At 42.2% G+C, this 12,103-nt stretch overlaps 1 protein-coding gene across 1 annotated transcript in view; it reads right to left on the reverse strand.

Moving 5' to 3' along the window:
* Positions 1-376: 376 nt before the first annotated feature.
* The window catches only part of gpr37b (G protein-coupled receptor 37b), a 19,131-nt gene continuing 7,404 nt past the window's right edge, over positions 377-12,103 (reverse strand). Inside the window, exon 3 of the mRNA XM_030046343.1 lies at positions 377-4,450. Within this exon, the coding sequence (XP_029902203.1) occupies positions 3,632-4,450 (819 nt within the window). The 3' untranslated portion in view covers positions 377-3,631. The remainder of the gene's footprint in view (positions 4,451-12,103) is intronic.

Raw genomic sequence — 12,103 nt, forward strand, 5'->3', positions numbered from 1 at the left:
CAGAGCGTACTTTGTGCTTCTGAATTTCGCACCCACAGTAGACTAATTTTTTATTTACCTGTTCATCTTTGTTTTTTTAATAAAAATGAATAAATTCACACACTTTTACAATGTTTTTGGGACTCAAACTCTTGGATAGCTAATTTGGAAAAAAATACTTTCAAAATTTAAGACTTTATAAAGTCGTGATGACTTTTTAATACTTTTTAAGGGTCTTAATTTTCCCAAAATTGATTTATCACCTTTTAATACTTTTCAAGACCCCGCGGATACCCTGTCCTGAGACGATCCTGCAGCGAACAGGGGAGCATAGAGGGCATCATTTTCAAATCCCTTGGCTTTTAATCCAAGTAATAAATCAGCACGGTAGTAATTGTACATGTAGGATTTTAATATACAGTTTTCAAGATAAAGTTCTTTGATAAACAAAAGGACATTTTTTTGGCTATATAAAAAGCTATTTAGAAACCAGTGACTAGACTTAGAGACAATAGTGGTTGTGTGCTTACATTTTCAGGTATCAAATACAGACACATTTTGTTCAGAGTGAAGAGGATACTCACAAAGTTTTGAACAAACGTCTCACTGACTGATTTACAAGAATCACTTCATCAATATTTTGAACCACGTTACTACACACTGAGCCATTTAGAATGAGCAATACTCCCAGAAATATGCAGAGAAAGATACTCGGGGTGAGGAGGTCAATTTGCTTCAGTTCCATCAAAAGCCAGGTAGTAAATAAAGATTTTCTCATGGCTCATAAGTAATTACAAAAAAATCATTCTTAAGTTTGCGGGAAGATTTAACAGGAAAGGCTTGGCAGTAACAAGTGTATATAGACTAAGGTCCCAGGACAGCTGTCTTCATTGCCCCGCCACACCCAATATCCTAATAAAAAGCGCTGTCAAACATTTTATGCCAGTGAAGGTGCTGCAGGGCATTGTGGTGAAGAGCTGCTATGTTCCTGTCAGTTTCCTCTATTAACTTGAAGAAGTGCAGGCCGCTCCAACCTGAAGCCACAGACACCTGGAGCAAGCAGAGCTCATAAAGCGGAGCGCACTACAGCCAAAAGGCTGCTGCCCTCAGCGTGTGGGTGGCTCTGGCAGGGAAAATCATCCAAAGTGCCTCACAGTCCCGCGGATGCGTATGGGAATCAAACTTTAGATGATTTATGCACTGTGATGAAAGCCCTCTGTCTGAATTGATGGAATTGAGAGCAGATCGACCCCCATCCTGAGAGAGAGTGAGTGAGAGAGAGAGAGAGAGACAGAGGGAGAGAGAGAGAGACACCCAGAGATAGTGTGCTACTAACCACAAGAGCACAAGAGACAGACAGATAAAAGGTGTTTGGCAGTGCAGAATTGTATGCAAAAGATTCATCGCAATATACAGTATACCACTGAACATCACACCTGGGTCATTACAATTGTGTTCGCCACATTTAATTATTTAAGAAAAAAAATCTTACCCTGATTTAAGCACAAGTCTCCAGTTTATATTTAAAGGCTTTTTTTTTTCAGCATGATTTTGACGATCCTTGTTGTCTCAAAAGCACTGCGCCATTCCTAAACCTAAAAAGCCAAGTTGAATTTGTGTCATCTGCCCATTTCCATATACTTCTAGCATCTACAGTATTTGCCTTAGAAGCCGCTACCAAATAACTGGGCTGCTCAATTTTCAGCAACAATTGAATTCCCTGCGTTTTATTCAATCGATCATACAGTGGTTTGAACCTTGTTTTGGCCCAAGTCTGATGAGTAGGATTAAGAAAACAGATTTACAGTACAATACACTTGCAAATTGATGCACTGTGAAAAACCATTTCATGGGTTCTACTTAAAAACTCAAGTAATCAAACTGCAAACGAAAACAGAGGCAAAGGAACGAGAGACTGTGGAATTCATAGTTTTGCCATGCGTTTCGAGCTCCAGGCTGACGTACTTGCGACTGATCTGTCAAACAACCATCACTCAAAGTAAAGAGATGCACGTCCAAAGAAGCCAGGAAGGGCAGTATAGGTGAAAGATAATACACTACTTAAACAATGGTCGCTCAAAAGAGGAGTCAGGCTGTCCCTTCCAACTGTCGCTGTGGCAGCTCAGTGAAAATCAAGCTTTTTTTTTTTTCTCCCCCACATCAGGACTGGCTGTGTTTCCCCCACAGTTATTGATAAGTGGAGCTTGTCTTGACAAGAAACATGGGGCTCAGCTCAACTGCTTGTGTTTCTAAGTCGAACCGATGGATTTGTTGTTTACAGCACATTCATCATAAGAGCACCGAAGAAAGTGTACAGTATATATACAGCCCAAAGTGTAAGGCGTAACATGATGCGACAGTATAGTGCAGAATATTTTTTTTTTCCAGAGTCCAGTCTATACTGAGTCCGTTCAATTCATACTCCACGGTGTTATATTCCATTGCTTTCAATTAATTCCATTCAATTTTATTCCTGTATTCCATTCCATCCCACTCCATTCCATTCAGTCCCCTCCATTCAAGTCCATTTTTCCTTTTTTTTTCTGAGACCAGCCCAGTCATATCTCTACTGAGTTAGCCGGATGTCTTTCGGCATATTGTTGCTGTGTACATTTGTATTCCCAAAAGAAGAAGGGTGGGGAGTGGGGGGTGTGTGTGTTCTCTATATGTTACCGGCAAAGTCTTGTTACTGTGGAGACACTCTGCGCTCATATCTTATTGGACAAAAGCGGAATTCCCTCGCCGCAAAGGCTACGCATGTGCGCATCATTATAAGAGATGTACGTGTACTGGACAGTGGATATAGTTTGTAAACTGAGTGTTGTATTTCTATAGGCAGTGTGAACCTGCAGTTGCATCGTGCATTTCATTTATCATACAAGGTTAGTCTCTCTGATCAGTGAGCTCTGGCCCCATCACTTCAGCAGTCACATATTTGAAAGGTAGTTGGCAATGATAGTTTCTCCTCTGGTCTCTACAGTATAGTTTACTATACATATATATCATCAAAGAGGCCCTTCACACATAGGTTTGCCAGTTTTAGATACAATACAGAACCTGTTGTAATGCATGTACTGTACAGTCTGTTCTGGTGCCAACTCTACATAAAAGCCTGTGGGAAACACAGTAATATTGTGATCCTAAGAGTAATTAACCTGATTTTAAACCCCATGTGAGGAACCAGACATCAATCAGACAGGAGAAGGGGAACTCCCCCACTGACCAAAGGAGATATTTAGGCATACAAGGTCTTCAGCAGGGAGGTTTTTTAGGTTTTTAAAGGTTTAAGACAGGATTGCTGGACAGTTGGACATGACCAGTGTGTAGTTACTGTAAAGATCTGTTCCTTGAGTACTGACCCTGTTTTAAGAGCACCCCAGGGCATGAATGAAAACCAAAGTCTGCTCTTTGTTAGCTTGCCTGGAAAAAAAAAAAAAAAACACACAAGAGTTATACAGTCACTGCAAATGTACAGTATTAAGATAAGGGATGGAAGGTGAGGGCTTGGGAACACTAGCCCAATGTGATTACTCAACTCCATCCATTTCAAAATATGACTAGGGAGAAGCAATCTCTATTAGCTCAGTCTGAGAACCACTAGCCACAAGCTAAAAGCAGGCTAGAAAAATCATCCCCGAAGAGGAATGTCACTTTAGCAGTTGGAGCCAGCAGGGGTGTAGTTACTAAGCTCCCTGCGGATAGTGCTGAATGGTGACAGCTCCAACTCGGTGGTGCACTCGTGTTCGTTATCATCACTGGCTGTGGCCGAGGAGGGTGCATGGTTACAGCAGCAGCAGCAACAGCAGCAGTCCAGGAAAGCCCTGCCAAGTGGGCGACACAGGAGAAGCAGCAGAGCAGGCGTCACCGCGGCCCGGCAGAAGAGCAGCAGCTGAGAGAGAAGATGGAGGACAGACATGGTGTGCTCGGGGACCCCGGCCGCCATGTATGCTGAGACGATGTTGCAGATGTTCTCTGGCACCACGCACGCGCCGTACACGATGGCCAGCGCCACCACTGTGCAGTTCATCTGGCTCTCCAGCCTGATCTGCTTCTTGTTGCTGCGCACGCTGGCCTGCTCGGCGCGACGGATCTTGCGTGCCGTCACCAGTGAGCACCCGATGGTGAAGAGGGTGGGGAGGCAGAAGTAGCAGCCGAAACACCACCACAGCCGGGCGCCCTCATAGGTCAGCCCCAAGACGTAGAGCATGTCAGGAAGTGAGGTCGATATCCTGACAATGCAGCGTTCCACGGGAGGCTCATCCGGGATTCCTGTGTCTTCTGCGACCAGCTGTCGAATGAGGAGCTCCGGGAGGGCCAGGAGGAGAGCGCCGATCCAGATGACTGCCAGCTTGGCCGTGGTGGAGGTGCAGTTCTCGATCATCTCATAGTACATCTGGACATTGGTGGCGGCACGGAAGCGGTCAATGCACAGAGCGCAAAGGGTGAAGGTGGTCACACCCAGAGAAGCCACCTGTGGAAATGAGCAGAAAAAGAAAGTCTCTTTAACATCACTGAGAAGAATCAGTTTACTTGAGTATCACAAATGTAAGGTATTGGTCTGCAGTTATTATTGTTCGCCAAACAATAAACTTCTGAAACTAAGAGCAAAACAATGGAAACTGCACTGTGGTCAAAAAAAAAAAAAAAAAAAAAAGAGATGCATGCCTCTGACTAAATACGGCATTGTTTCATAACGTAGTGTTGGCTCTTCATACAGCAGAAACAGAAGCAAAGGTCAAGCCCAGAACTTAGATTGGAGAACTAAATAACCACTGCAAGTCGTCAGTTCAAGTAAGGAAATGTTGCCAATTTGTTAAGAATTCATACTCGATAAGTGCAGCTCTGCAACTAAGAGATGGAGAGGCAGATAAACACAAAGAGGAACATGAAGCGAAAGACTCTTAAAGCATAATTCAAGGAGGGCTTTATGTCCATATTTTAGTTACAATAAACAGCAAAGACAACTTCCTTAGTTTTGTCAAAAAAGTATGTCATTATATAGACTGAAGTCATGAATTTACCTATACTTGAGGAAAAAAATATCCAATGAGCCTCCTATTTGAACCTATTGGAGTTTTATGTTATAGTTACTACAGAATAATGTGCGGTAGAGGAAGAGGGTGTGGAGAGAATGAGTGAGGCAGGCGTTTTTTCACATCTAGAAATGGCCAATGAGAGACTGACGGAGGTCCTCCACTCTACCTTGCATCATGTTAAACTTACACCGACGTATTTCCCAAGATATCAGGCTCATTACAAGTAGATTGCCCACACTGACACAATAATATATTAATTGTGCCGCTTGCATTACACACACACACACACACACACACACTCACACACACACACACACACAGCCCATTCCGCCGTTCTGACGTGCGATGCTCTCTTATCTACCCGAGCCAGCCACCACTATCACCACAAATAAACAGAGACCCTGTAGGACACACACACACACACACACACACACACACACAGTAACGGTAGTGGCCTTTGGGTGCATCTGACACTGGTGTAATTACACACAGTGGAACAATGGAAGCACAATGAAAGGCCGTAAGCTGCTGTTCCCAGTGTCTGTATAACATTCCCCCTGATACCTGAATATGGGAATATGGGTTTGTGTTTGTGTGTCACAGAGAAACAGAGGAAGAGGGGATGGGGTGAAAGAGGGGTGCAACATCACCCACATACCTGCACACGCCCAAGACACAGGATTTTAAAAAGAAAGACAAATAGAGACTCTCTGTGTAATGAGTGGTTTGCAAGTTTGCAAATTATCAGAAAGTGCACAAATGTCCTATTTTCAGCATTCCAAAACATCTGGTTGGATTAAGACTCATTTGGAAGAGTAGAGTACCTTGGAAAATATTCCTTTGCAGCTGAGGTGTGTGTGTGTGTGTGTGTGTGTGTATTTGTGTGTATGCTTCTGCATCTATCCTTGTCAGAAGCGCATTTGCTTTAGACCTTTGGAGTGAGGACATTTTGTGACACGAGGTCAGTTTGACCATTTTTTTCCCTCATCCTTCCTCGGTCTACACTCTTCCACTCTTCACTTTCAATTTTTCTCCGCTGTTGTCCTCAACTCCTCTTCCAGCTGCCTCGTCGTCCCTTTATCCCTCCATCCTCCGCCACTCATTCTCTCTTTCTCCCTCTCCTGTATTTCTGCTTCTCTCCCTTCTTCCCTTCTTCTCAAAACCCTTTTTTTCTCCATGCTTTCTTTCTCTGCCTCCTCACATCTGTTCGCACCTCTCCTCTCCTCCTTCTCCCTTCTTCTTCTCTTCTGCTTTTCATCTCTCTCCTTTTTACCCTGTCATCCTCTCCCTACACCCTTTTTCCTCCTGCTTCATCCCTCCCTCCATTCACACCCACCTCCTCTATTTCCTTCCAGACATTTTCTCCCGCTACCTCTCATTTACAGCTTCCCCTCTTATCTGTCCTTCTCTTTCCTCCTCTCCCCCTACCTTCTATCCGTCTTTCTAAATACCTCTTTCCATCTCTTCCTCTCTCTCCATCTTATCCTTTCCCTCGCTGCTTTCCTCATCTACCTTCTCCCTTAAATATCTCCTCCTGCCACCCCTCCCTTCCTCTCCTCATCTCTGACTTAATTACAGCAGCCAGCTTCCCAGATGGCCCCAGTGAGGCACGGCTTTAGTTCTCTAAACACATACATCCTGGACAGATAGGGGATACACACACTCGACAACATGTTCTGTGTGCCTGGGCCTGACACACATACATAGAGGACAAAAAAAAAAAAAGAGAGATGCATGCAACACACACACACTGTCCCTTCGATACACATGGAGCTTTTACTCCGGCTAATGAAGGGTGACCATACGGAACGCAGAGCGGTAAGTGGGGCAGACAAACCACGAACAGGCTCCAGCACTCTAAACATTAGCTGTGATCAGTGTGACTGCGCCGCGGAGCCAGGGGGTCTATCACCTGCTGTCATGCCAAAATCCTCTAACGATAATTCTGGTGAGTCACTCTGACAATGCCACTTTTCAACACATTCGCTGCAATAATAATTACCCTTTAGTGTACTTATAATTATGTGTTTGCCGCACTTATCCGGAGTGAGTTATGGTGCCTTCACATCAAGCAAATTTGGAGCGGTTTATTGCCACTCAGGGGGTGTTTACTCATTTAGTGTGGTTTAGCCTATTTGGTCAAGCGAGAACAAAGTCCTTTGAACTTGAAAGTTTGCTTGGAGCGTAGCATACTAAAATAAGCCACGGGCAGGAAGTCAAGAAGGAGTCTTGACTGATGCTCTTACTGAGCTGCATCTTCAAGTAACTATATATGTATATGTTTTGTATCTTTTGCTTCACCACGACACCTGCCTCCACCGTTATCACACCATTGAAGGAACGTTATCAGTCACATCTACAGAGTATGGGTAAGTAGGTCCCTGCCCACTTTCTAGTGAGTTAACCAATCAAACGTTAGTAGGTCAGAGGGCTGTTGTCATCTATTCCTATCTTCAAGCACCTTTAACCACTCAAATGTCAGCCACTTTCATGAGCATTTGTTGATTTAGCTTTACACTTTTACATTGGCTACTTGGTTAAGGTTAGGAAAGGGTTCGTCCTGATGGTTAAGGAAAAGGATTTAGGAAAAGGAAATGGCTAAGGTTAGGAAACCCCTGGCTCTGGAGTGAAGGTCTGTGTGACTGACCCATCCATCACGCCACTACATGTATCTGTATATGTATCTTCTGTATATGTATGTGTATATGTATCTGGCTCCAGGGTACCATTTGATTGGCTAGGAGTGACTGACGGTAGAAATACATGATAACAGGCTTGTGGCCCACTGTAAGTTGAAGTAGGGACCTACTAGCTCATTCTCTGTGGGGGTGATTATGACTGATAACGTCCATTCAATGGTGTGATAATGGTCAAATCACATCAAAGCGTCAAATCAACAAGGTGGGTGTTAAGTTCAGTGAACATGCAGCAAAAATACATTGGTTTGGATACTGTACTTATGAATGCAAAGACGAGATTTGGATTCTTTCTGCATGAATTGAGAATTTGAAATAGAAGCATTCATTTCTCTTTTTGGCTGCTGTTTGTTGAAGATGCTGATTCAATAACAGATATGGATACAGTGTCTGGTACCTTTGCTCTCCTGAGGTCATTTGACTAAAGCGTTTTTCACTGTACATTCAAGACAACTTGAATATATATCATTTTGGAAGTATTTGGACTGAAATGATGTCTCCTTTATCAGAAATCTGCTTTGCTTTGGCCTAATTTTACTGAGGCGTCACATCAAACATACCATTTTACCAGATATTACATGCCATTAACTTATGAGAATTTAAGTTTTATATGGCTCTTTAAATGCTGAGCAAATTAAACCAATTCAGAATCAGTCTATAATTTATATTGTCACTGATACAATACTAAGGCTGCTCTTCTTCATTCCTGTAGAAATTACTACTCGAAGAAGCTGAATGTCTAGCTCTACATGTGACCATATTTCTTCTCTGTAGCCATGCTGCACCTATATTCCCTTCCAACTTGGTGCACGCACACACACACACACACACACACACATGCCACCACATACACACACACACAAACAATCCTCCGACATGGACAGGTGCTAGCGCATGGTGAATATTTCATGGCTTGGACAACAGGGCTGGGATGGCTTTAAAGGCTGTCACGGAGAAGCAGGAAACTCAGCTTTGATCAGAGTGGCGGGGCGGGGAAACAGGGCAGGACGAACAAGCACAGCTTTGTACTGGAGTCAACATGAGAGAGAGAGTCCGAGAGTCGGGCCTGGTGGGGTGATGGGGCTGCCGGCGGGGTGCATGTGGGATGGGCGGGGGTTATGCAAATGAGGCAGAGACAAAACACGAATTGGAGGGAGAAAAAGAGAAATGAGAGAATGGGAGAAACTGAGCATAGAACAAGAGCCGGAAAAAAAAAAAAAATCAATTAGCGAGAGAAAGTCCAAAGTGACAGGGAGAGAGACATAAGCCACGACGTCTTCAGAATGATTAACAATGCTAATGTGGCGTTTCCTCCATACGCCAGCATTGCCCCTGTCATGTTAACGTAACCTGCTGCCAAGACGACAAGCCTGCTGTCCTGTTATCATGCAAAGATTATTAACTTCATGTTTAAAACTGGAAAAACACTGGAAAACAGCAACAACTTGAAAACACAAACTGAATAAGACTTTGAGCTAGTTTGGGGTTTCTCTTTAAGTACAAGTGATTTTGCATAAGGGGAAAGTTACATTATGCATCATGCGCACATCATCCGAAAACAAAAAAAAAAAACCACAACCCAAAAAAGTGCTTGCTTCAATGAATATGGCCCTCGTATATGGATTCAGATGGTTGGTTGATATCATTGGTCCTATCTTTTATCCAGCAGTCGGTTTCCATTTATTCCACTACGATATGAAAATTAACATTTAGAGATTTCAAACTTCCTTCACACCAGTATTCCACCACTGTAATAAAGTCCTCAATATTAGTTTCCCTAAAAGCAGCAGCACTGTTGTGTTTTGATGACTTGAAATTGGGCGGAGTAAAACGGTCCCTCCACCAGGGAAAATAGTCCCCAGGAAAATGTTTGCTTTACACAGCCGATTATGGGTTCTGTGGTTTATCAATGGTGACAACTGTGTCAGCTGCAGAATAAGAACCTTACAAGGTGGGTGTTTAAATCTATAATTCAAATTAGAAGGTCAAAGAGATTCAGATGATATATTGTGAAATCTTTGGTATCCCCACATGATTTACAAAATGGTTTGTTGCAATGGAAATTGTCTTTAGTAAATGGGAGAAACATTCAAAGTTACAGGTTATTGTCTTTTAAATTCCCAGAATATGTAGTTAATTATTTCTGAACTGTAAGCACTGTTATTATTGCAGCTACATTATTATTTGAGGTCTTACAATGAATACAAGTTTTGTATTTTGTAAGTGTCTCTGGTTAATCCAGTGAGTAATGAACCATAGTTTCAAAAGTCATTTGCCATCTTATTACTGTGTGGGAGGTATGACAGTAAAGTTTTGTACACCTACTACTGTAATCCCTTAAATGCCATCAATTGGCCCATAGTCTGCACACAATTATTCCCAAATTTCAATGTCAGATCAGATCAACATTTCAGTCTGATCTGATTTGACATTAAACTTTGGAAGCGATTTTTTATTTCAGTTCATGTGCTCCACATTTTTTGATTGCTTGTGCTCTATTTCTTTTGTTTCGTATTATCCAATGGTCCTTAATCTTGCCTATCCTACATTCTGAAAATAAAAATGAACAGAGCATTATTGCAAACATGGACCATGGCACATCTTCAAGAGGTCTAAAATACTCAGGTCGCAAAAGAGAACACAAAAATACGTCTCATCTACAACAGTTTTTTTTTTTTTTTTTTTTATGGGATCTGGCCTCCTATCTGCACGACAGGTGAGAAAGACATTGCAACTGGTGCTGTTTTTCACTGTAACAATGGCCCATTAACTTCCTGATTAAGGGTCCTGTGTGCCACAGAGGTCCCATGTTATTAATTGAGGCTTAATGGGAACTGGTGGAGCCACTGTGGCCATATTGTGTCTCGAGCCACTGTCAGGGGTAATGGGTGTTAGCAGGTGATGAATGGGCTGGTGTGCAGACAAGAAAACACATACATGCACACACACGAATCCGCATAACTCAAACAGGTGCACATGTGAGTGGGTTTGTGTGCCTACACACATCCGAATTTGCCTTCAAAAACTTAAAAATGTATGTTCTTTCACTCAAATACACACACTGCACAAAAAGACAGAAAATGATATACACACACAGAGAGTCTAAATGAGCCAGGGAGACAAAGGACTATTCTGGGTGTAGTCTTTTTCTAGGTTGAATGTGTGTGTGTGTGTGTGTGTGTGTGTGTGACCCAGTGCAGGCTACACCAGGCCATAACTCTAACCAGAAAGACCCTGTCACAGACAGCTACCATCAATTTAACCTCTAGTCTGTGTGTGTGTGTCTGTGCATTAGTGTGTGTGTGCGTGTATGTGTGTGTCTGTGAAGAAAGAAAGAAAGAAAGAAAGAGAAAGAAAGAAAGAAAGAAAGAAATAGAACTAAGTCGGTGAATAGCTGTATTTGAGTTTACAACTACACATGTAGTGGTGTGAGCATTCTGGTTTGTGGTGTGTGTGTGTGTGTGTGTGTGTGTGTGTGTGTGTGTGTGTGTGTGTGTGTGCGTGTGTGCGTGTGTGTGTGCAAGGATAAATCTATACTTCTGAGCTGAAGGTAAGTCCTTTGATAATGTTACAATATACATAGAACTTCAATGGCTACAGCTTCCTCTCTATGTGTAACAGCATCTATTCTATTCTATTCTATTCTATTCTATTTTAGCCTAGTCTAGTCTATCACTCCTGTTCTCCTGCTCTGTTTCAGTATTTCACAGTATTTCTGGGGCAGTTTTAAAAGCAGCTTATTGTGGACAATAAATTTCTCTTCCATTAAATTACATCCTGACCGGTGGCAGATTTCCCCAGGACTTCCCAAAAAAAAAAAAAAAAAAAGTGTTTTCAATGTTATGTGGCTGTTGGCAAATTCAGTTCTAGGTCATTGCTTACTGTCTTAAGGCGTTATGTCTGAGGCAATGTCAAACACAATGTCTTTCATCGTCTATTCTATTCTCTTTTTTCCTCTTCTATTTTATTTAAATAAGGGTACGCTGCCCTAAGCAGGCTGTTTTTTTTTTGTTTTTTTAAGAAACAACTTCTATCCTGTTATGCTCATACCAAAATTTGATATGATATGGTGTCACTTATGTCACATATAGTGTTTTATTCTATAATCTATTCTGTTCTATTTTACTATATTCTCCACATAGGCTGTCATTGTATGCCGCTGGCTTCTGTTCTCTTTATATCTGACACTGATAAGCTGTTCTATTCTATTCAATTTTACAGGCATACCTAATTCCTAATTGTGATCGCCTGGGGTATTCAAGTTAATATTTCATATTTATGTATATAATTATCAATTTGGTTAAGTGGATCCAACAAATAGGCTAATCTTTGCTTTATGCTGTTGTTGTGTGGTCTTGTCTCTTCATACAAAAAAACAATCTACTCATCCCC

This window comes from Myripristis murdjan, chromosome 23 (assembly GCF_902150065.1).
Source record: "Myripristis murdjan chromosome 23, fMyrMur1.1, whole genome shotgun sequence".
In the NCBI taxonomy this organism is placed as follows: domain Eukaryota; kingdom Metazoa; phylum Chordata; class Actinopteri; order Holocentriformes; family Holocentridae; genus Myripristis; species Myripristis murdjan.